Raw genomic sequence first — 27299 nt, forward strand, 5'->3', positions numbered from 1 at the left:
GTCACTGGTTGGGGACAGATTGTGGGAGACAGGGCCTCGGCACACACCTGTTGATGGATTTCAGAGAGCAGCAGCTGGGACCATCAGTCAGCTACTCCCCACAGTCAGAGATCTGACAGGAATATTCTCATGGCTACCTGTGGTAGCTCGGTAATGTGTCACCTTGGCTGGCCTAAACTACAATTCCCAGGATCTCCTTTCCCACATGTTTCTGGTTAGAGGGACACAAGAGATACTTTCATGTAAGATTTGGAGGGTAGAAGAGAAGCAGCAGCCACTTTGTTTTTTACATCCAAGTTGAGGTAAGCACTCCTGCAGATCACACATGTTGTCACTATCTGCTGGCTCATCTCACTGTCATGGAGCAGTAGCCAGGCCTGTAACTGCTCCACCTTCCCCTGGATCCTCCTGGGGCTTCTCTAACTCCTGGGACAGATGTATGTCTGCTCTATGATAAAGGGCAACAGCTTCTTCTGCAGGACACTCACATCACAAGGTTAGAGGCAGTGAGAACTGCCATGGATTACAGTTCATCTTGTTTGTGCTTATGGGTTCCAGTTTGTCCTTGCTCTCTACCATTTTACATCTATCTTTACTTTTGAATTCCTGCCCTGTTGATTTCAAGCTCCAGCATCAGATATGAAAACAACAGCCTTACAGAATTGATTTAACCAACTCCTACTTGTCTAAGCTAACACCCCTGTTATGAATCCCTTATTATATACTGCCACCCACCCTCCCATACATGTATACATATGTACACACACATAAATGCTATAGACATCCCCCCTCACCAGTGCTCTGCTTCCCTGATTGAATTTCCACTGACACACTGACACAGTATCTGAGCTGGAGGTCCAGGAGGGGTATTGCCAAGAAAAAAGTAGGGAACTAAGAGAGCAATTGTGACTGTTTCAAGAAGTATTTTATAGATCTGTAAGAGAATTTAGGGATATATTAATAACTGGTAACATTTTAAAAATTAAGGAAACAATGCACAACTATTGATTCCAGGACAATAAAATTATGCCTAAAAAGGAAATTTAAGCATAAGACATGACATCAATCAGGTATAAACAATACTTAAGTCATCATAATAATGGAAATGTACATAACGATTTCAGCAAATACCATGAAAAACCATACTAGGAAGATGAAGAGAAGTATACGAGAGAAGAAATGGGATTATAGAGCTAAATCCTGGTGTTTCATAGGAAGACATCATTAGATCATGTCTTTAAATATGGATACGTACACACACATCACTTAGAATTGTAATATCTATTACAAGTATCTATGTACATATGTTATTTAGAAATATGAAAGCAAATACCAAAAAAAAAAAAAAAAAACAAGGCTAAAAGAACTAAGAGGATTGCTCCCAAGGAGTGAGATGGGCTGTGGGATAGGGAGAGAAGTACTGGTGTTCTAAATGCCACTGCAGTCCTTTCAGACTTCTAACCTATGTACATGTTTTACCATAGTAAAAATAAACTTTAAAAATTCCAAGTTAGTATAACTGAAAATTAAAGACTCATAAGCCTCATCAAGTTCACAAAAACAAACAAAGAGAGGCAGAAATACGATAACAACAAGTTTAAACCACTTAGAGTTCAAAAACAGGCACTAAACTATTGGCTTAGAGACACATACAGAGGTGGTAAAAGTATAAAGTAAGCTAAGGAAATTATTATAAAAAGTTAGAATAGAGGTTACTTCTAAAGGGTAAGGAAAGGATTGTGATAGGGAAGGGAAGAGGGTACACTGCCAGCTTCTGGGATGCTCATAACGTTCTGTTTCTTACATTAAACAGGTTACATGTAAACTGTATTTGTGTGTTTTACAGACTTTGGGGATGAGCGAACACTAAGCACACAACAAAAACGGTTGCAGAAACTCTAGCACACAGTTGAAGAACTTCTCGTGCCTTGTAGGAGGTTCAGCTTTTTCCTAGTCCTTGATATTCCAGGTAAATTATGATTTGCTGTTAAATGAGCTCTAAAGTAAATGAATGTATATTTAATTTATACTTTATATTAATCTTTTATCCCAAAGCAAAAATGAAACAGAATTTGTATGTATAATAGACATGAGAAAACCTTATGCAAATACACACAAATTTAGACTTTTCACATGCATGAGTAATTTTTAAGGTACAGCAAATTAAGTAGACTGTCATTCTATCACCTTAAATCTTAATAATAAATAAATACTCAAAACAAGAAAAGTTAAAGATAGCCTTTAAGTACACATGTCAGTAATATATCTACGGAAACAGGCTGTTTGATGGTCTACCATAGGATTATAAAGCTCTGAAAAATAGATGGGGAAATCAGGAATTTAAGATCCCAAAGAATCACAATAAAATATTTTTTATATAAATCACTTAACCACCAAGTAAGTAATTGCTTATTTAAAAAATCCAGTTGAAGCAGAAGGATACAGGGAGATCCAATTACCTTTTTAAAAAATGTTCAGTATAGCAATGAAGCCTTTGAAAGATTTTTTCACAATCAAACTATCTTCAAAACAACTGTTAAAAAGCTAAGGCAAGACCTATGGGAAGCATGTGACAAACATGACAGATACATCTGATTAAGAGACATCTAGAGATTTTTACTGCAAGGATATCTCAATTCTATGGAGATAATGAGTAAAAAGCAGAATTCTAACTGCAATATAGTCCTAAATACACTTTAAGGAGATGTGGAACTCTGAAGGGGACTGGAAAGAAAGGTAATGGAAATTACTTAGGAGTGAATGAAAGAGACATCCATTAATTAAGGCTGACTCCATTTGAGTTTTCTGGCTTTATGATTTTTTCTTTTCTATGAGACAATAAGTTAGTAACAACTAACATGTTTGGAGCACTTACTCTTTGCCAGGCATTGTTTTAAGAGTTTTACGTGTACTAATTTATTCGAGCCTTGCAACAGCCCTATGAGGTACACTATTTTCATCTTCATTTTATACACAAGAAATCTGAGGCACAGAGAAGCTAACTTTCCAAGGTTCATAGTTAAGTGGCAGAACAGGAACTCAGACCCCAGCAGATGACTCCAAAGCCCATGCTCTTGGATCTTTATCAACTCAAAGATATAAATGTATATCCAATAGTTTTGTGGAGCTAAAACTCAATTTCATGAGATTATATAGAAAGGCATATTGTGGATGCTTTTACAGCCTATAAAAACATTACCAATTTTCAAGGCTTTGCTCCTTTCTGCTACCATATATTGAGCTGCTACCATGTGCCAGGCACTTAACATATATTTGTTTTAATCATCCCAACACCACATTCCTAATTTATAGCTGAGGAACCTGAAGTTCATAGAGAGGTTATACAATGTGCCAAGGGTCACCTAGCTGGTGAAGGATGAAGCCAGGATTTGAAAGTCATTTCCCTGCCAAAGCTCTGAACATCACAGTAATAAAGCAGTCTTAAAGTATGTCTCTCTAGAATAAAAATAAGAGAAGAACATATATTCTGAGATGAGTACAAGTGAATAAATACTGGCAATTCAAAAATCTATATATGCTTTAAAGAGATGTGGAATTCTGAAGGAGATTGGGAAGAAAAGAAGAAAGTAACGCAACTGTGTCAAAGTCCCACAATACTCATTGTTTCCTATTAGTCATGGTACCTAGAAGTAAAGTATGACAATGGGAACAGATGAAGTTCTTGTTAGACGTCTAGGCAGAGGTGAAAACCCAATATATATCTCTATTTATATTAAAAGTTAAAATGCAAACATCTCTAGTATTCACAATAACAGCTTTTCAAAACAGCTGAAGTAGTCCCCCCACACACACTTTGCTTGCAAGATCTGTGATTTCCATTGGTCCCATAATTCATATATATAACATGTTTTGTTTATAAAAGTACAAAAAACTCGACCTCATAATTTACTTTCAGAAGTATTTATCCAAATCTAGAACTTCTGTCTAGAATAGGTATGGTAGAATTATAAAAATGAATATTTTGGAATACGAAGTAATGAATTTTATATTATATAAATTTTAAAAGCAGTGAACTAACTCTACTACTTATTGCTTAGATATTAGGAAGTTTGACTTCATTTTGATGTGAATTACTATCATTTTGAGAAAAATGTTAACTTGTTTCCTAAAACTGCAATCAGTGACAACTGAGTAAAAAAGCAAAGACATTTTTGTTCTATTCACAAGCACCAACAAACAGCTCAGTGGGGAAATGGCAGTGTGCCAGGTTGCCCTGTGAGCAATTAGGCTTCGTGGCAATCAGGAGACTCAGGCGTCTTAGGCCCTTAGAAAACGAGCATGTTAAGGACTTGGTGCTTTCACTTCCCTTTCCAAGAGGCACACGTGAGATATATCTTGTTTAGATGACCACCTCTCCCATCTATGGGACTGAAAGAAAGGTTAAGACAACTAAGAAGAAGCAAATTGAGGAGAACATGTGAGAGACTGGCAAGCATCATTGTCCACTAGACCTGCTAACTATATGTAATAACTGCTCTCAGATAAGACAGTAAACTCATTCTAATAATCAGAAGAAACAATAATTAAAAGATTCATACAATTATGAAATGCAAAAGTGCATTTTAATTGATCAAGAAAATCAGAGTGAAATTCAGAGGCAAACAAACCTGAAATTATCTCTCAATGAACAAACCTGAAATTATCTCTCAACGAAAAATAGTTGAAATGGGTAAAACCCAGTTTCAGCAAGGAATTTGTGTATTTACTCTTTTATTAACTTCTGCATGGAAAGTTTCTAAGAAAAAAAACAATGCTGAATGATTCAAATAAACCTTATGGGAGACTGTGGGTATCAATTTCATTTCGCTAAATTTAAACCTGAAGTTCCCTATTATCTGGTAAATGCTTTTTCTTTCTGATGTTTTATGAGTCTGAGTGAAAGGTTAAGACTGCCAACACACTGGACTACATTTTGCAAATTTGCTGTCTGTCTAATATGATACCCAGTAGCGTAAGAAGAATAAAAATGAAAGAAGTAAATAAGATTAAAAATTTTTAAAAATTAATCTAAGGATCCATAAATATACTTTCTAATACATTCCTTAGTTAGAATAATGTAGGATCAGTTGAAAAATTTTACTAACTCAATATTGTCAAGAAGCCACCATATTTATCTGAATTTCAAATGAAACATAGGACAAATTTATGATATTTTTATATTCATCTAGCCAAGATACACTTCACTTTATAAATAAAATAGATTTTAAAGGGCAAAAGTCAATATTTAAATCAATCCTTCTTCATATGTATCTTCAACAAAAGCTCATTATTTCTCCCTTTCAATACTGTCTCATTTCATTTAAAGTTTTTCATTATTTATAGTGCATAAACAGACATGCCTTTTCTCTACTTCTTGATGTGCCAGGGACAATCATGTAATATACATATATGACAACTTACCCTACAAACAGAAATCCTCACAAATTTAAAATATATGGACCAACAAAACGTTTCACTACACTCAGAAAACACAGAGTCTTTATTCCAAGAGGAACTTTCAGTAAAAAAAAAAATGATGTGTGAACAGCAGACACTGATGTTCACACAAGCATATTGCAGACAACCCAGCAGGCGGTTTTCTGTTTTTTTTGGATTATGCTCTGGAGGTGCTGGCACAATGGAATTTCAATACCATAATTGCTTATTTCGCTGTGTATCTTTAAAATAACAGGTAAAGGAAAAAAATCAACTACAAAAATAACAAAATGTTTTTAATTCTTCTTTTCAAAGGGTGCAATTTATAACCATTACACAAATAGAGAAGAAGCACAAAAGGGGGGGAGAAAGAAATAAAGTAATGTTCCAAAGGTTCAGTTTACAAGGACCTCACACTAAGTTTTTTTTCTCTGCAACTCTTACTAGAAACAGTATTATTTGTTAAAAATGCGCTAGCTGCCAAGAGCCATGGTCCATCTAAAGCAAAATGCTTAAGATGGAAATAGAGTGTTAATACAGAAAAAAGGGCAAGATTCGGTATACAAATTTCTGTAAAACCTATTTTTAAAAAGAATAATAAGGGGAAGTTTTGATTTGATATCTTTTTGACTGAAAAATAATTGCAATAACAGATAAAATACTAAAATATATAACACTGTGTTAAAACAATAAGATGTAATCAAATTTCAAACTTTCTAATTAAACCTTTTCTTTGTAAGTTATTGGGAATTCAACACTAGTCTTGGTTCACATGATAGAACAATGGGAAAATTTTCCGAATGGTTGAACACTAACTCTGACAAGTGTGGAGAGCCAACTACAATACATTATATGGTAGCATAACCTGCCACCCACGTTGCTGAGAGAACAGCTTTCAAACACATGCACTGAGCTGTAAAACCACAAAATCCCTTATTACACATTGTCTTTCTTACTCTAGGTGAAATATACCATCAATTCTTTCCATTATAAATCTTTTTTTATTACTATTTTTGAAGCCTATTTAACAATTTGACTGTCTTTTTCTTACATTGTAAAAGATGCCTTTTTAAAAAAGAAAATGCAACAGGAATGTTATCATCCTCCTATGGTATTATGATGAAGGCTGATATCTGCTGCAGTTTCTTACAGCTTATTTTGGGGACCCATATTACCTAAAATGAGTTGTAAGCTAAAGTTCTCTCTCTTTTTAATTTAAAGACCGAGCCCTGATATTAGTTCACCAAGTTTCTTAAAGTATTTGAAAACATTTGCTTTCTTTAAGAAAGACTGATACATTGCTTTGGCGGCTTTAAAAAAATACATGAGTTTCATCATCAGCAAAAGAAGAGAGAAAAACAGATTGTCAAAATTCATCACGGAGTGAGTGTTCTCTCTCTTTTTGTGTCTCTTCCCAACATTCCTCCCTTCCTTGGCACAAATCCAAACCTATACCAACCAACCAACAAACAAAAACAAAAAGTTATTCTAGATTCAAAGATACAATGGTATCCTAGACAGTGTTTGTCTTATATTGGTAAAACATGTAAATGAAGTAAGCCTGCAGGATGACAAACCCACGTCATCCTCAGTACAGCACTGTGCTTTGTCAAAGATGCCTTCTTATCTTGCAGCAAAGAGCTCACTGCAATAATGACTGTACAGATCTGTACAAAAGGGCTTGAGATACAGAACAATAAGGGTGAAAAAATAAAAAACTTAAAGACACTACTTTTACAGAGATTCCAGGACACTACTTTTTGAATATTCAAGATAGTTAAAGTCATTTCTAATATTGTGTTTCTCTGTACCATTTTGCCTGATTAATTTCTCTCCAAAATTCTCCCTCCTGTCCTTTACATTTCCCTCCCCACAACTCCAGCCCACCATGACCCACCTCCACTCACAGTCTGCTAAGTGAATCACAGCATTCCAGGACATAATAGTTTCTTCTGGGGTTTTCATTTGCAATGTTGTTCAAAGTGAATTTTATTTGTAAGTGTTTCTACTATACTGACAAGGTCAATTAGTCCTGTGAACTATTGGTCTTTCTGCCTGATAGCTTGGTGGATTATTCAAGTGGGACCATTCATAACCTATAACTGAATATGCTGCCAATTAACCTCAGAAACATGACAATACCGATATCTAATGGGATTTTAAGTTTACTTAATAACATACTATGGTAATGTCATTTTCCCCAAATTGGTGGTATATTATTTGATAGAAACACTACATTTTTGATGAAACTCTACATTCAAATTATTCAACTTGTAAGTTATGGTGTAAAAATTACATAGAGTTATTTCTATTTTAGGGAAGTTCAATATAAAAATGTTGGAGCTTTTTAAAAACAATAGTTATTATTAATATCAGCATGCCTACATTTGCTTATATAATTTATACAACTAAATAAAGAATAAGAGAATCCTTTAATATGCAATATCCAGTGCTCTTATCAAGATTTCTCTTAAGGTACAGAAAGCACTACTACTCTCTCAGTAGCTAATGTGGAAATTAATTTGTATTTTACTTCAAATATTCAAAAAAACAAGTTTTCAAATATTATTTTTTAAAAACACTAAAGACAAGAGAATTTGCATTAATTGAATGTTTACTATGTGACAGGCAACATGAATAAGTACTTTCCAAACTTTATCTTACTTAATCATCTCAGGAATCCAGTGAAACTGATACTGTTATCCCTATTTTATGCATGAGGAAACTGAGGTTTCAGAGGGGCTCAGTATGTCCCCAAGTTTCTCACAGTCAATAAACGGCAAAACTGAGACTTGACACCAGATCTGTCCAGTTTGTCAAAATGTGGTCTTTCAACATCACTCGGCCTAAAAAAATATGAGATAATCCCCAGTCATCTCCCAGTATCATCTTATAATAATTGGACCACAGAATACTGCCAAGCTTCAAAACCATTATATAAAAGAATGATATCCAATTACTACTGAGCAACAACTAGAAGGAGATGAAAGAATGAAGAAGGGTGTTTTGATATCCAGATAATTACATCAACACGAAAAGTTTTATTAACAGTAAGACAATACTCCAGTTTTTTTCATATCATTTCCAACGCAAAGGCACTCTCATATAAACGAATGTACATGCGGTCTACACGCGGCCCTGTACCCACACATTACCTGCTCACATACACACAAACTCATCCAAACTGTTAGACCCACTACTCCCAGTTTCTAAGCCAAAAGTATCGTCTATTATGTCAGGCCACAAAGAAGTGAAAAGCTATCTTAACACCACAGGTATCAAGGTATCAATTTCTTTGCTGAGAAGGATTTTTAAAACAAGTTGAATAACTTTTTCATGTAGTAATTTTTTTTTAAACTATCTGATCAAGTGAGCCAACTTAACATATATTCTAGCAAAATATGTATTGTGATACCTCTGTTTTTGCTTTACAAATTTCAAACAGAAGCAATTTGTTCAACTGTTAGGTCAAACTGCCCTAAAGGCAAATGCCTATTAACAGTAGCACGCCCTGTGCATTTCTAAAACTCAGTTACTACTCCCAACTTCCCAAATCAGGGAGGCTTCAGATTGGCTAAAGTAACTCTCAGGGCTTCAATCACTGCTATTCGTAAAACCATTTGTGCAACTAGGATAGACAGAGCTTATTTGAAAATATTGGCTTGGGTAAAAGTCATGACAGTCAAAATATGCATAAGTAATAAATTTTTAATGCCCATTTATACCCCCCAATTCTATAAATTTATTACTATAAATATTGTATTAACTTAAAAGAACACATCCTGGAGAGAAAGTATAAGGGATAAGAAGTAGACTTCAGAGTCATCAATGTTCAGTCAGCTTTGCTTATTTTTTAAATAAATTAAATCAAATCCCATAAGCATTTCAAGAGAGTACAAAATCAAAGGAAGTATCCAAGTGAGTAAACTATTACCTTAGTAAAGAAAAATCTAATATTTTGACAGAATGGATCAACATGTGATCCAACAGATTTTATGCTATTAACTGGTTCATATCAAAAAGATTAAAACTGCCAAATTATTCCTTTATAAAAGCCATAAAATAATAAAGCCAGTGATGCTATAGTTTCAAAGGATTAAGTCTATATATTCAACCCAATGCCAATGGAAATTTCATTAAAATAAAAAACAAAAAACTAGAAAACCTGCATGGGATGTATGCTCTGTCCAACTTTGGACAATTGATATTGAAATGCCAAATATGAACATCAAAAAATTTTTTAAAAAACCACTTTATACTTACATCTGGCAGTAAGGAATTGAATCCAAGACAACTTATCTACTCTCCATTACTAGAACATGCCGTAAGAATGATAACACATTTATCTAGCACTTTCCGACCTGTGCAGTCAAGTGTAAGGATAAGGCAAGCAGCCACTACAAAACTAAAGGAAAAAAGAAATCTGGAAGGATATAAACTTACATTGATTGAGAAACCTATTATTTATTTGATACATCGCAGATGTTTTTACACAACTTATTTAATCTTCACAATCACCCAAACAAGATAGGTATTGTGATTCTTCTTTTTTAAATAAACACATGCTCAGAAAGGACAGAGAAAGTGCCCTATATCACAAAATAAAGAAGTGATAGTACCAAGATTCCAGTCTGATCTGACAGACTCCAAAACCCACAACTAAAGGACCATATGGCAAAGACAATCTAGAAACATGTTCCTTCCTCTGGCTTAGGTCTCATCCTTCTGTCCTACTTTAAATACAATATTTAAAACCCAGATTGCAGATTATGAAACAGACTGGGTTTCTGCCCCTGGAAGCCAAGGTTAGAGAACTCCATGTTCAGTGGCAAGTACAATATGACTCTGGGGGAATAGCAGCAAGTTTCAAATGACTACAACTTCAGGTTAAACGGAGTTCAGTGAGTCATGATAACTCCGTGCTTCTGATAATCCTGATCTTAGTCAACAGAAAGGTTTCAAATTTGAATTCCATATCTGCCTTAGACAATTCTTGCTCAACACAAGGCAAGTCTTCATACAAAATAAGTATTTTAAAGCCAGGAACACCTCTCAATGCCTTCACTAATTTTCCTCAGAGAAATGATAAAATTTTAAAATGGATAAAGCTAATGTTTAAAAACAAGATTTTATAAATTAGATGAGGATAATTTTGATTTTTTATCCTTTTATTACCATAAATGTAATGCCGCTCTATTTTATTTTATTAGCTTTTTTTAAGGAAAATCAGCACTGAGCTAACATCTGCTGCCAATCCTCCTCTTTTTGCTGAGGAAGACTGGCCCTGAGCTAACATCCGTGCCCATCTTCCTCTACTTTATATGTGGGACACCTGCCACAGCATGGCTTGCCAAGAGGTGCCATATCCGCACCTGGGATCTGAACCAGTGAACCCCAGGCCGCCGAAGCAGAACATGCGAACTTAACCCTGCGTCGCCAGTCCAGCTCCCTACTTTAACACGGATTTTTTAAATTAGAGTAAAATAACACTATTTAGTCTAACATTTTAGAGAGTCAGAATGTCTATATTTTCAAAGTTGCTATCTAAATACAGATAAAATAGATATACTAATATACTAAAATCGTATATTAGTAGTTATGGCCATAAGTTTCTGTTATTATTATTTTATTGATTTCTATTATAAAACTGGAGATGTTTTCCTATAGAAGAAAATATTGGGGGACTCATTATTATGAAATCTCATTTGCTTAGAAGCAAGTATGTAGTCTCAAGGAAGAAGTAGGAAAAACAGAAGTTGCCAGCATACTATAATTATCATTTTATATGAGCTCAATATGCCAGTCAAATCCTAAGAAAACTTCTTATCCTGAGTGGTGGGGAGAGAGATGGACAGTATATTATATACTTTCTTTTTTGTTTTGTTTTGTTTTGTTTTGTTTGAGGAAGATTAGCCCTGAGCTACCTACTGCCAGTCCTCCTCATTTTTTGCTGAGGAAGCCTGGCCCTGAGCTAACATCCATGCCCATCTTCTTCTACTTTATATGTGGGACGCCTACCACAGCATGGCGTGCCAAGCGGTGCCATGTCCGCACCCAGGATCCGAACTGGCGAACCTGGAGCCACCGAGAAGCAGAACGTGCAAACTTAACTGCTGCACCATCACGCCAGCCCCCTCTTTTTTTTTTAAAGACTTTATTTTTTTTTAGAGCAGTTTTAGAGTCACAGCAAATTGAGAGGAAGGCACAGAGATTGCCCATATACCTCCTGCCCCCTCACATGCAGTACCTCCCGTTATCAACATCCCCCACCAGATTGGTACATTTGTTACAACTGATGAACCTACGCTGACTGACACATAATCACCCAAAATCCAGAATTTACATTAGGGTTCACTCATGGTGTTGTACATTCTATGGGTGTAGACAAATATATAATGACATGTATCCATCATTATAGTATCATACAGAGTATTTCACTGCCCTAAAAATCCTCTGTGCTCTGCCTACTCATCCCTCCACCACCCCTAACTCATGGTAACTCCTGATCTTTTTACTCTCTTCATAGTTTTGCCTTTTCCAGAATGTCACACAGTGAGAATTATACAGTATATTGCCTTTTCAGATGGCTTCTGTCACTTAGTAATATGCATTTAAGGTTCCTCCATGTCTTTTCATGGCTTGACAGCTCATTTCTTTTTTAGTGCTAAATAAATTGTGTGTACCACAATTTATTAATAATTTTCTATATCACAATTTATTAATCCACTCACCTACTGAAGGACGTCTTGGTTGTTTCCAAGTTTTGGCAATTATGAATAAAGTTTCTATAAACATGCATGTGCAGGATTTTGTGTGGATATGTTTTCAACTCCTCCTCTGAGTAAATACCAAGGAGCACAACCGCTGAATCACATGGTAAGAGTATGTTTAGTTTTGTAAGAAATCACTAAACTGTCTTCCAAAGTGGCTGTACCATTTTGAATTCCCAACAGCAATGAACGAGAGCTCACGTTGCTCTACCTCCTCACCAGCATTCGGTACTGTAAGTGTTCCAGATTTTAGCCACTCTAATATGTATGTGATGGTACCTTGTTTTAATTTACATTTCCCTGATGACATACGATGTGGAGCATCTTTTCATATGCTTATTTGCCATCTGTACATCTTCTTTAGTGAAGTGTCTATTAAGGTCTTTGGTCTATTTTTTAATCAGGTTGTTTGGTTTCTTATTGTTGAGTTTTTAAAAGTTCTTTGTATATTTTGGATAACATTCCCTTATCAGACATGTCTTTTGCAAGTATCTTCTTTCAGTCTATGGCTTGTCTTCTCCTTCTCTTGATATTATATATAGTCAATCCAAGGTATTTGTCACTATGTGATGTTTGTTTATATGGTGGCAAAAAATGGGAGCCTATGGAATACGTAAGACCCAGAGCAAGAATTTATACATTTCACTATCAAAAATAAGTAACAGAAAATTTACATAGCTACTTAGGAAACACCATATTAATTTAGAACAAGATAAAAGACTGACTCAATAAAAGTTGATAGCTTACATATTATCTGAACAATTTCCCTACTATTGTTTCAAAGTTATGGTACCACTTAGTTTGAATCTAGATCTTCTTCTCTCATCAGAATTTCCTTGAGGGTCTCCTCTGCCTAGTGCTTCTGTCCTACTTAATTAAGCCCCAGAGATCAAGACAAGCTGTGCACCATTCAGTTAGCTAAGTATCACTCTTAAGAATCACGAAGTAGAGGGGCTGCCCAGTGGCCGAGTGGTTAAGTTCGAGCACTCTGCTTCAGTGGCCCAGGGTTTCAACGGTTTTAATCCTGGGCGCGGACATGGCACCACTCGTCAAGCCATGCTGAGGTGGCATCCCACATGCCACAACTAGAAGGACCCACAACTAAAAAAAAAAAAAAAAACACAACTATATACTGGGGGGCTTTGGGAGAAAAAGGAAAAATAAAAAAAAGTAATAAAAAAATAAAAAAGAATTACAAAGTAGACAATTTGCTCTGAAAATGATGCTGAGATAGCTGGGCTACTGTTTTTGTTTTCTACCATCACCTATAATTGCAAACACGAGGAAAGCTCCCCTAAAACCTACAAACCCTTGTACGATGATTTTTCTTAATTTCCTTATAAAGGTAAAAATGGCCACAGGAGAAAGTATCGTCTTGTATTCCCAGAGTTTCTATTCTAATATTCTCACTCTTTTATTCTGAGATTCGAAATTTTTTTTTCTTAGAAATTTTATTCTCCAAATAACACTGTAAAGCTCTTTATAAAATCATTAAGCAAAATCAATCAGCAGGAAAAAAAGCAAATATTTACCCCAAAAGCATTAGCGTTAAAAGTATCAATCAAGGAAGTAAACAATTTTTAAATACATTTCAAAAACCTATAGTCAATCTATCCCCTGTCACTCACTAGTCATTTCCTCAGCTACACACTTCAATTTTTCTGAAAAACTTAAAGAAACATTTTGCTAATTTGTAATCTAATGTGATTGTAAGGAAAAAAAATGGAAGGAATATGTATTGTATATTGATTCCTAGCTATACCACTGACTTGCTGTGTGACATTGGGCAGCTCACTTCACCTCTCTGTGTCTCATTTGTAAAATAATGGGATTGTACTTGGCTAGGAGCTGCTAACTGGTGGCCCTTTGGCCACATCCAGCCTGTGGGCTTACCTTGTTTACCCAGCATGGGTTTTTCGTTTGTTTGTTTTTTGGTGAGGAAAATTCACTCTTAGCTAATATCTGTTGCCAATCTGCCTCTTTTTTTTTTTTTTTTTGCTTGAGGAAGATTAGCTCTGAGCTAACATCTGTATCAATCTTCCTCTATTTTGTATGTGGGACGCCACCACAACACGGCTTGTGGTATGGTGTAGGTCCGCACCTGGGATCCAAACCCACGAACCTGGGCCACCAAATTGGAGCACACTGGACTTAATCACTATGACACAGGACTGGCCCCTCCCAGCATGTCTTAAAAATTGGGAAATTTCACCTTCAAATCCAGATTTCTGATTTTTCTTTCAAAACTGTAAGATTGGCAACACTAGGCCTACATTCCCATGTGTCCCACAAAGGCTGAAACTGAAGAGCAGCTGTCCCCTTTGGATAAGGCACGGACTTTTGGTGTTATGTTACCTGCCTGATTTCTTAGCATCTAAGTTTTTCGAAGAAATAGATTACCTCTAGAGTTTCTTTCAGCTCTAACATTCTCACATTTAGAGTGAGCCATATAGCAAAAGGTCCATTTATTCCAAGTCCTAGCTTTATTTGAATAAAGGGATAATAATAACGTCTGACCACCACTTGAGCTTTGGAGAGACAAAATGAAATAGTGAGTAGAGACTGCTTAGCACAGTGACATGCATGTGTAAAGTGCTTAATAAATAACAGAGGTAACAGTAAACAAATTACAGTGAACATAATGACTCAAAAACAATTCTATGATGGTCAATTCAATCTAAATCAAAACTGATGTCCTGATTTTTCTCTTCTGAATGCAACACTGCTCCCACCAAAAATATCAACTGCAAGATTTGCTGCAGCTCTTTCTGCTGTACTACTGTTCTAATTAGGGCCATTTTAGTTGCCAAGAATAAAGATTAACTCAAAAGTTTATACAGGAAGAGGGGGCTTTCTGAGAAGTTTACATATCCATGGGAAGCCAGGAAAACACCAACAACCAGGTATCAGGTCAGTAAACGAAGAATATTGGGGGCACCAGCCACTTGTTCAACTCTATTTTTCTCTCTCCCGGTTATCTGTCTCCGTCCTTGCATCCACTCTATTCATTCCACACCATCCTAACTCCTTCCATGTCTTACATATTCTTCTCACTTTAAAACTTCAGTTTGCACATGGCCCTTCACCTTACTCACCCTCTCCATGTCACTATCTCTGTGCATCAAGTCTTGCTGCTAAGCTGCCTGTTTCATTTGAGTCATATTTTTGAGAGAGGCAAAAAATTAAAACAGAACTACCATATGACCCCCAAATCCCACTTCTGGGTATACACCCCAAAAACTGAAAGCAGGATCTCAAAGAGATATTTGCACATCTGTGTTCACAGCAGCATTATTCACAATAGTTAAGAGGTGGAAGCAACTCAAGTGTCCATCAACAGACAGATAACCATAATGTGGTATATACATACAATGGGGTAGTACTTAGCCTTAAAAAAAAAAGAGAAAATTCTGTCGCATGCTACAACCTAAATGAACCTTAAGGACACTGTGCTAAGTGAAATAAGTCTGCCACAAAAAAGACAAATACTGCATGAGTCCACTTATGAGGTATGTAACGTTGTCAAATTCATAGAAATAAAAAGTAGAATGGTTACCAGGGGCCGAAGAGAGGGGAAAATGAGGAGGAGTTGTTTAATGGATATAGATTCCTAGTTTTGCAAGATGAAAAAGTTCTGGAGATCTGCTATACAACAATGTGAAAACACCTATCACTAGCAACCTGTACACTTAAAAATGTTAAGATGGTAAATTTTGTGTTTTTTATCACAATTAAAAATTTTTTTTTTAATTTTCTGAAAGAAGGAATTGGATTTTCCCCAATAATCTTTTTGAAGCAAACTTCACAAGCATGGGTCACTGGCAAGCCCGTGAACTGACTGCTGGTATATTTATTTGACAACTTTTTATTAAATGCCTACTGCTTCTGAAACTGTGCTAGATTCTCAGCCAGGTGCCCACCCTTGCCCTGTTCAGCTGGCCATCCACGCTCAGTAGGCTTTCCTCATATAAAAGGGGTTGATAATCTCTATCTCTAAAACCATGTCATTTTCACTTTTATATTTCTATTATACCGTATTCTGCCATAGGGTTAAAAAAGGGTTTTTTAATTTTGTTTTTTGTTTTCTTTGCCCTTGGCTGTTACTACTGTCACTCTGCCTAAAAGAAACAGTGCAGCTCTTCCATAACTGATGCGAAAGAGCACTTGAAAAAAGCGACCTTACATACAGCACAATGAATGCTCTTGAAAGGAACCTCATCAACTTTGAAGTTTACTTTAAGTACGCATCAGCAGGACCAAACCTTCCAATGCAAAGCATTACGAAACAAAAGAATCCCCTTCAGAATCTTCTTACTTGGCACAAATACTATGGTAGGAAAAGATGGAATTCTCCTATTAACAAAAATAATTTCATTAGTCTCAAATCTAAATTTAGAAACTATTACTCCAAAGAGTGATTAAAATACTTGCAAGAACTGCCTTAATTCAGAATTGCATTAAATAAATTGCAATGAAACAATGTAACACATGCTTGATATGAAAACATGTAACACACGCTCGTGAAGGAAACTTTTCAGTCCCTATCTAACTGGATACTTCTGATCATTCTCAGCTCCTATGACAACATATTCTCTTGATTTTCTTCTCATCTCTGGCAGTTCCTCTCAGCCTTTTTCATTGGATAATATTTTTCTACCCAATACTTGAATGCTAGCATTTCCCGAGTTGCAGCCCTGGCACTCTTCTTTTCTACTATACACACTCCCTCAATGAATCAAAACTCACACTGAAGCTTCTACTTACACACTGATGGTTCCCAAATCCACACTCTTAACCTAGACTTGTGTCTTCAGGTTCAGACCCATATACCCCACTACCCACTGTGAAGCCCTCCACCTGAAAACACCAGAAATCAGTGACAAAACTTAATCTCACGAGCTTAACCTTTCTCTCTATCCCCAGTCTCAGTGTTCCTTGACAAGGTATTCCATTTCTGATTAACGGCAACATTCAACCAGTTGCCAAACCTGAGAATTCTAAATGCCTTCTTCTACCTACTTAAACCCCCTACACATACTCCTGGTATAACCCAGGTGGCAATCAGTCACAAGTCCTTTTGATTCCACTTCAAATACATCCCTTCCTCTTGAACTTCCCTGCCACAGCCCTAGTTAATTCCTCATAATCTTCACCTGGATACTACCTGGTCTTCACATTGCTCCAACTCCAGCATTCCCAAGATTAGACTTTATTGATGTTTCCTCATTTAAAGTCTAAACTCCCTATAAGTCTGACGGTAAGCACAATCTAACTTTTGCTTACATATTTTCACTGTAGCAATTATATATTTATTCCCTACAAGAACGTAAACTCCTTATGTACAGAGGCCATATTACCATCACAATAAATGTGTTGAATGAATAAATACTTCTCCAGTCTTTCTTGTCATTCTCTTACACCTACCCAGCTTGCAGGCATACTAAACTACTTGCAGTTCTGCCATTATGCCATGCCCTCACTCTTTCACACCTTTGTGCATGCTGTGCCCCCTTTCAGAATGCCTCTACTTTCTTCTTCAGTTGAACAATCATCTCTTTCAGAAAAACTTTTTAAACCACTGCTTCGAATATTCCATTGTGTTCCCACAGCCTCCTAAATGCATCTACTAGACTATATTGTAACTGTTGATTTATTTCCCTGTTTCTTCCACTAGACCATGACGTGCTTAAGGGCAGAAAAAGTGACTATCTTTGCTGTATCTCCAGTACCTAACACAGTGCCTGGCACTTAGCAGGCCCCTAAATAAATATTCACTAAATAAAGCATGAATCTATCTTTTATGGGAATGTCAGACTATATCTCTTAAAAAATGTAAAATCCAAGGGGCTGGCCCCGTGGCCGAGTGGTTAAGTTCGCGCGCTCCGCTGCAGGCGGCCCAGTGTTTCGTTGGTTCGAATCCTGGGCGCGGACATGGCACTGCTCATCAAACCATGCTGAGGCAGCGTCCCACATGCCACAACTAGAAGGACCCACAACGAAAAATATACAACTATGTACCGGGGGGCTTTGGGGAGAAAAAGGAAAAAAAATAAATAAAATCTTTAAAAAAAAAATGTAAAATCCAAGTTTATGGTCAAACAAAAAACAAGAAGTAAAGGAATGTTTCTCTCTTAAAGATATGATATTCTACTGTGCAACATATTTCAGTTCCAAAAGGAGACATATCCCAAATGAATAGTTACATCAACTCCATTTTGGAAATAAGTAATGTATATAATCATGAATAATTTTTTAATTGCATATTTTACTTTTAAAGAGGGATAAGAGAGGACAATACTTCTGGCCTAAAAACTGTGTATCACATCAAAACATTATACACTCATTTCAAAGATTCCTAAAAACTAATTTAAAAAAATATATTGTCTTTTAGCTAAATTCAATAAAAACTTTTTTTCCAAAGGCTCAATAAATTAAACATTCTGTCTTACCAGACCAATTTATGTTTGTAGATATTACCTAAGTCATTCCACTTTATATCAAGTTGTTTAACATAGGCCCCTCATAAGAAAGTAAATACAAGTCGATTTTAAGATCAATGGATAGAATCAGAGCCTTTGTCTGCATCTTCTTACTCTACCCCACACATTAACGGAGCTCAAATTATAATAGTAAATGTTATTTTAACAGAAGAGCTGACTTATTAACCACTTCTGTCAAAGGACCATATATGGACTCCCACAGCCATGCCACTGATTTAAGACACAAGGTAGAGCCAAAAGGCTCGCCCACATGGAAGAAAGGCAAAATATCATTACAGCTTAACACTGAAGACTTGTTTCAAGCCTCCTCTTAAAAAAAAAATCACTTGGTAACAGCTTTATTATCTGAAGACAAAAACAAGGCTTAAAATTCACTTAAGTGCTCAAACTTGTGCTCCATCAATATTTTATCCTTTTGTGGCCACAAATTTTAGAAGCAGAATACTAACAATGAACGAAAGGACAACTTTCACATACGCTAAAAATATCTGCTTAACCTTAAGTTAACAAGTTGTTTTTTGTAGAACTGTACAGAAATAATCTTGAGAGTAGTCACTATACGTCTAATAAATCACATCAGTCTCAGATTTAAGTACAAAAATTTCTACAATAGTTTTTAAAAAGAGAAATAACTAGTTAGCAAATTGAAAAGTATTTTAGGTTTTCTTAAATTTCAGCTGGAGATGTTTTCTAAAATGTTAAAATGGTCATATGTAAGATATACTAGTATTCTTTGGTTCCTTGCTCTAGATGACAAAAAATTGCCTACACACATATTCTCCCCTCTGAGAGCAAAGAAAAAGAACATTAAACCAAAATATAAAGCTAACATACAAAGGATTTAAAAATTTAAAAAGCACTGTATCTTTATTTGAAAACTTCTCTTAAATAACTTCCTGAACATGAACAAAACTTCCTGCATAAAAGTAACACAATTGAGATGAAGTATTTGAAAAGATAATGCAATAAAGATTCTGAAATGCTAAATTCTCATTTCTATATAGAAATAGTCTCTTGTGGAGAAGCAATAAATTATAAATATCTTATAAAGTGTTCTTAGGTTGTTGGTTTCTGATTTGTGTAGGATGGATAATTTTGAAAACAAGAAAGTAGAATGAGCAGCAGAAATAAATTCAACTTTGGTGTCAAAGATGTTCTATGTGGTCAAAACCAGTTTTAGTATCTTGAAACCAGTAAGCAGAAAGTGTAAACTTCATTTCCATTTTAAGTCCCTCCTCAGGTATAGAGGCTAAAATATGCATTCTAGAACAGTAAAGGAAGGGCCTAATCTCTTTGTAGAGATTTTTGAACAGAGGTAACAAAATCTAGACATAACATCATGCTTCGTAACTGAACTGAAGGAAAACATATGATAGAAAAAAATGACTTTGGGATAAATAGGGTAGCCATTACGTTTTCTCACCCTGAACTACAATTTTCTAAAAGTTACACTAGAAATCAATAATAAAATTACAGAAAATAGGTTTTTAGAATGTTTCAAGTAAACAAATCCATAATTTCTAGTAAAAAAGGAAAACCCATTAAAACACTCCAATACACACTACACCCTCCAGTGGGCAAACATCCATGGAAAAATATAAAAAGATTTAGTTGGATTTTCCACTCAGTTAAATCAGTCCTATAACTAATGAAATGATGGTTCTAAAACCTCATAAAAGTTCACACTATTTTCATCACTTGTCTTAGTATCCGAATTAGAAGCAAAGATTTTTTTTAAATAACAATTTAAATCTTATAAAGGACTAATGTAAAAAAATAAAATCATGATCTGCTTATCTTTCCTTAAAAAACAAAGTGCTATCAGATTCTTATTTCTTTAACTTAGAAAAAGGTAAACAGAATAAATCACATATAAAAACGTACAATTAAAAGATAAAGTATCCTTTATATCACGAGCTGCAAAGGCCGGCACTAATATTTTAAAGCAAAATCCAAAAATTATGGTTCCTTAGTGAGAACTGTGGCAGAAAAGCAGTATGTTCATTAAGTTTTTCAGGAAAACAACTTACATTATCACCTGGTAATATTCAGTATTACTGGTCTCATGAGGCTATGTGGTCACTACACAGAAATATAAACACACTTAGAATAAAATTAAGAGACTACCTAAAAGAGCCCTTATTCTATATGGGAATGTTTCAGCATTTAAATGATATAATAGTAGCAAAGACTAGATTAAAAGTATTCCACAATGGTCCAATACCATTTCAAGTTTCTCCAATTTACAACACAATACAAAATACATATTTAATACATAAATCTAGAAATCATGTATGAAGATGTACATTTCCCAAAATGCATCAAAGAATTTTTGAATATATATACTCTAGGAAAAACTAGCACAACTAAGACTCCCTGAGGTCTTGAACTTAGTACAACTAGGATACGAGACTAGCAATTAAAGGATAACAGTGACATCTAGTGGACATTTCAAATATATACCACACGTATGTTGGATGAAAACATTTTATTTTCAGCGTTTCACATATTTCAACCTGCCTGAGGAATTACATGACAAATCTTTAGTTTTAAACCAAAACAAGATGACTTTGCTCCCAAAAGGTTTCTCAATATGAGTTACCCAATCATGTGATAAATACAAAATATTTAAGAATTAAAGTATAAGAAGTGAATATCTCATCTTTAAAGCATTAAACACTAATTACATGTATTAGATAGATGACTCAACGAAGGGTTAGCAAAAGGTCCAATATAATCATCATAATAAAAAGAACTTTAAGATTCTGAATGAAAAAAGCACTGGGGTGAATGAGGAAACTTACAAAGAAAATTAAGAGCTTATCTATTTATGCATTTATTCAAATATGGGAAGTATGTATTAACCAGTATGGGATCTCAGATGAAATAGGAAATGTGTCTAAACTGAAAGAAGAATATCTTATCTACAACAATTTTTCAAAAACAAATTAGTTCTCAAGAAAATTTATAGGATTGTTTTTTAAAAGTAAATGAAGATAACTTTATGAAACAAGACCAGGCAGTCATCTCAAAAAGTGACAAACTTACCTCAAAGAAGGATGAAAAAACAAGCCAAAAACAACATCTGTGGAGAATGTCCTTACTCTTATTTGTCAATACATAAGCAAATTTCACAAGAGAACAACACTGTGCTTAATGAGAAAATAATGAAAGTATACATGATTTTTATTAAGTATTTTATTACTAACTCAGGGAAGAAATATAAATGCAGAGACAGGATCTTAATATAAACAGTAAGTCAAATAAGAGTCCAGGCCACAAAGTAAGTGGAAGTCTTTCAGAAATCACAAGTGCTTCCCAGACCTCTCAAAACCACCTAACTCAAAAGATTTGAATGATTATTTGAGCTCAACGATTTTCTGACAAGAAAAAATGCTAACGCCAGAACTTAACAAGTATACAGTTCAAAATCATTGAAAATATCTCTGAAATATAAGTATTAGGGGACTAATAAAATTCAGGTCACAAAAGCCCTGTCCTAATAACTTCAAAAAGTTATAGAGAGGATAAATAAATTGTGGTATATTCAAACAATGGGCTACAACTCCATAAAATCAGCCAAACTGATCTATGGGATAAATGAATGAATGAATACATAAACAAACAAAATCACAACAACAGTTACCTCTGAGGGTAGGATGGAAATGGAGATAGACTGGGAAAAGGGATATGAGGGAATTTTCTGGGGTGATGGAAATGTTCTATATCTTAATAGGAGCTGGAGTTAAACAAATGCATTTGCCAAAGCTCACCAAATAACATACTTAAGATCTCTGCAAAATTTATATAAATTTTACCTTAAAAAATGAACGTTAAGCAAATATTAATAGCTCCAGTTATCATACACCATGCTGAAGTATTTGGGGTGATATGTACAGATATCTGCAACTTATTTTGAAATGCATGTAAAAATTACACGGATTGATGGACAGATTATAATAAAGTAAATATAACAAAATATCAACAATTAGAGAATCTAGGAGGTAAGTATATGAGGCTCACTATATAATTCTTTCAGCTTTTCTGTATGTCTGAACATTTCCATATTAAAATATTGGAAGAAAATAAAGATGACAATCAGAATTCAAAAGAAAATTAAAAATATTAAAAAGAATTAAAAATGTTTTCTTAAATATTAACAATTTTCCCTTTATATATTAACATTTAACCTGCTAATCTAATGTCAAATGAGATTATCCTCTAAAGAGCAACAGTTACAGGATAACATATTTTTAAAAACGTGAAAGACATACCCGAATTTCTTGAAGGTTGTGAAAATTATTTCCTACTCTGACTGAGATCTTGCTTGGAGTATAGCTTTCATCAGATTTGTAGTCCGCATAAATACATAATGTCTTCACAGTTGTTTTTCTTCTAAAAGCAATTAAGGTAAAAACAACATGCCCTTTATCATGTGGAAAGATTATATCCAAAACACCTTCTGATTTTAAAAATCACAGTTTGCTAAAACAAGTATTTGAATCAACAACTTCCAAATCCTTTAATTTTAACAGGATGAAAATGAAGAACATGTAAAAATACAGATACATATTTACTTATATAGACGTCTCTTATCTAGAACATGGTCAAGAACCAGATGTGAGCAAAGAAGGAAGAGTTAAGCCAAAATAGGTACCTTAGAGTGCAAACAACATAAAGGATTTCAGTCCTCTTGATTTGTATTTCAGGCAAAGAAATTATTCTAATAAGCTTGGGGTCTTTTACTAGTTAATTACTTAATTTCCTATGTTAATACTTGAAAATAACTACCTAAGTGAGAAATTAAGTCAAGCAAAGAGAAAAGTACTTTTTTAAAAACAGGAAGTATAATCTATTACTTAATGCAAAAAACAGAATTCTGTTGTTTTTAAAATACATATCTTAGGAAGATAAGCAAAGACTATATAACAGAAAATTAATCTCGGAAAAAATCCAAGTGGCCAAAAACCATGAAAATGTGTTCAATCTCTAATAATCAAAGCAACAGAAATTAAAAGACACATAGACATTAGTTTTATCATACTGGAAAATATCAAAATGACTGATAATACACAAATTTAATTAGAAAAGGTACTTTCATAGCCAGTTGAAAGCTGGCTGTACTTTCACAGCCTTTGACCCACAAATTCAACCTCTAAGAATACACTAAAAGATAATAAAACAACTACTCAGAAATGGATCAGATAAATGTTTATTGTCCTGCAGTTAAATTACTAAAAAATTATAAACAACCTAAATATCCATTTCAATAGGGAATTAAATAAATTATAATATATCCATTTGATAAAATACTATACAACTGTTTAAAATAATCATGCAGATATATAATTACAGTAGGAAAAAAGCAGACTATAAAACAGTATATACAAAGGAGTATATTTTGGGGAAAACTAAAAAATTTTTAAAGAAATATAAACCTATATGTATGTATGGAAAAAGACATAGAATCATACAAAAACAGAAAAAGTGGCTACTTTAGTGGGGTGCAACTATGGGAAATCTTTATTTTCTTCTTTATGATTTCTATAATTTCTGAATCATTTTTACAATAAGCAAGTGCTATTCTGTTGATTAGAGAAAAAAACAGATAATTTTAAACATCAACCAAAAAAACCATTAAGAAGTCTATTTAAATGTGCTTTAAAAGTTAAGTCTGGTATAAACTGGCACTAACTTAATAACAATGAGCTCCTTGAACAGAAGCAGTCTGTGTCAAGTCAGCCTATAAAAACAGCAGGGGATCTGCGGCTCTTAGCGAGGGGACCAAACTTCTGTAGACTGAGGTATTCATCAGAAAGGAATGGGGAAAGTTAAGGACTTTTCCTCAAATAATAAAGGCAGATCAAGATGTAAAATGCTAAATACCGAGGAACTGCTGACAGGATAAATACCATTACCAGGTTTTCAAAAGAGGCCAGAGGTATCAAACTGACATCTTTCTCCTTCTGCTGGGCCAGGAAGGAGGCATGAGTGGGAGCAAAGGAAGAAGGAGAAATTCTGGAGTGCATACCAAAGATCTCTTCCCTGAAGAGCCCTGAGCGGGCACTGAAAGGTCTTTCTTATTTTGGAGAGATCAAAGATCATGAAGATTACTCCTGAGGACTTTTTTTCTCTTTTTTTTAACAGAAGCAGATCTAAAGGACCAAGCTTTTTGCTCAGAACAATTTTATTTCCAAGTTATTAAACCCAATAACTTAGTCATTGGAAACTACAAGATGATCAGGGTGAGGTTAGAAAGGCAAAGAATAATAACACTAATGATTATAAAAACAATAGCAAAAGAGGCAAATAGCAGGTGAATATTCTGTATCTGGCCCAGAAGTAATGCTTAAATATATTATCCCATTTACTCCCCAATCTTGTGACACAGGAACTATTACCACCTCCATTTTACTGATTTTCTTTTTCTTTGGAGGAAGATTAGCCCTGAGCTAACATCCACCACATCCTCCTCATTTCTGCTGAGGAAGATTGGCCGTGAGCTAACATCCATGCCTATCTTCCACTACCTGTGGGACACCTGCCACAGCATAGCTTGATAAGTAGTGCATAGGTCTATGCCCAGGATCCAAACCAGCAAATCCCAGGCCCCTGAAGCGGAGCACCTGAACTTAACTGCTACGCTACCAGGCTGGCCCCTGATTTTTTTTTTTTTTTAAATAATAATGCTCAGTGGTTAATAACTGGCTTAAGGTCAAAAAGCTAGCAGGTGGACACAGTCAAAGTTCAAAGGTGTGCTTGTCTGCTTCACGTGATCTTAACCACTATCCCCTTCCTATTAATTAACTGTACTTAGCTTATTCAACAGTCAGTGACACCAGTTTACAGTAAGATGCATAGTTCTTTAAATGTTATCTACACCATGGGTTCTCATTCTAAGGTCCACATATCCCCAGAAATCATATATAATTTATGATACATACATAGTTTTATTATATTTGCAAAAGAAACTGTAACCAAACCAAAAGTTTAAAATTATTCCTCTAAAAGGTACCCATAAAGCCTTTTAAAATGATTTATCAATTTTATCTCACAGTAAATTTATAAAAGAATATTACATAGAAAATCACGCTGTTTGTCAGTAGCAATGCACATGGGAAGATGGAATGCATGGATTATGACACAGCAGAAGCTACTCAAATTATCATAATAATAATAATCACCATACTCTGAACGCTTACTACATGCCAGGCATCACGCTGAACTCTTAGAATGAGGAATAGCATAGGAAGGGAGAAGGAAGAGGATAATACTGCCCCATTTCTGATGACATAAGGAACACTCCCAGCCTCTCTCTATCCCCTCCCCCACTACTCCCTTTCTGCTGAGAAAGAGCTGCTGGCAGGAAGCAAACATTTGCTTTGATCCTTCATGTCACAGATTTAATAGGGACAGGCTCTACTTGGTCCAGCACTTTCATAACTGGATGGGTAAGTCTGTTTAATTCTAGAGTTCAATATTAGGAAACACACTTGACTGCAGACACAAGCCCCTTTCTCAAAGATCGTCTTTGTCAGTTTTATAAGGGTCTTATTTTGTTCTCCACCTGCTGATTTGGAACCCATGAAATTGCAACAGAAGACATTAGCAGCAGATACTCCTAGGTGCCAACAACCTAACAGCCCTTTTTTCTTTCTTCATAACATCCAGCTGAAAGACTATATTCCCCAGCTTCCCTTAAGGCTGGGTATGACCATGTGACTAATTTATGGCCAGTAATATTTAAACCAAATGGCTGTGTGTTATAAAGAAAGTTTCTTTAAAAGGAAGACATGTCCCTTTTACCTTTCCTACCTACTCCTTCCTGCTGCCTGGGATATGGACATGATGCGTGGAATTCCATTAGGCATCATGGATCATGAGATAATCTTAAGAATAGAACCCATGAGGTGGAATGGAAAGAGAAGAAATGTGGGTCCCAATACACTAAGAGGCTACCATACCACTCCTGGACTGCCAGGCTCCTCTTATAGGAAGAGGTAGAAGAAATAAATTTCCACTTCGTTTAAAACACTGTTATTAGAAGCTCTATTACTGCAAGTTCTCACTCCCATTTAAAGTAACATTCTTATGTCCACATTACAGATGAGGAAACTGAGGCTCAGATCAGGTTAAGCAAGTAGTTCTTATTTACATATCTAATAAAGCACAGAGCCAGAATTTGAATCTAGGTTTGCATGACTACACTTACATAAAAGTAACTACTAATTCCTGAGGTACAAGACTTAAAACTAAAAATAAAATAGTCATAAAATTCTGTTTATCATTTCATGTTAACATGCTAGATACATTCTTACCAAAAAACTGTGACATAAAAGAAACATAAAGAGTCCACATATTTGCCTAAAACAAAAAGCAAACAAATCATTTAATATATAAATGACTGAATTCTCCTTTGTTTCTGGTACATTGATGGAAAATGCCCTCTTTGTGTAAAAGTATGTTTCTAATCAATGTTAATAAGATGCTAAAATGAAAGTTTTCACTGAAGATTAACACAACAAAGACCTATTTTAATAGGACCTATTTTCATAGGACATATAAGAGTTTAATGTAAAACTTTCAGCAGATA

General features: G+C 34.9%; 1 protein-coding gene across 2 annotated transcripts in view; it reads right to left on the reverse strand.

Annotated features, from left to right (window-relative positions):
- The window catches only part of ANAPC10 (anaphase promoting complex subunit 10), an 83044-nt gene that overhangs the window by 17745 nt on the left and 38000 nt on the right, over nucleotides 1-27299 (reverse strand). For both annotated transcript variants that reach the window (XM_046655657.1, XM_046655658.1), the window contains exon 4: nucleotides 22981-23101. In XM_046655657.1, the coding sequence (XP_046511613.1) occupies nucleotides 22981-23101 (121 nt within the window). The remainder of the gene's footprint in view (nucleotides 1-22980; nucleotides 23102-27299) is intronic.

The sequence above is a fragment of the Equus quagga genome, chromosome 3 (assembly GCF_021613505.1).
Source record: "Equus quagga isolate Etosha38 chromosome 3, UCLA_HA_Equagga_1.0, whole genome shotgun sequence".
NCBI classification, from domain to species: Eukaryota; Metazoa; Chordata; class Mammalia; order Perissodactyla; family Equidae; genus Equus; species Equus quagga.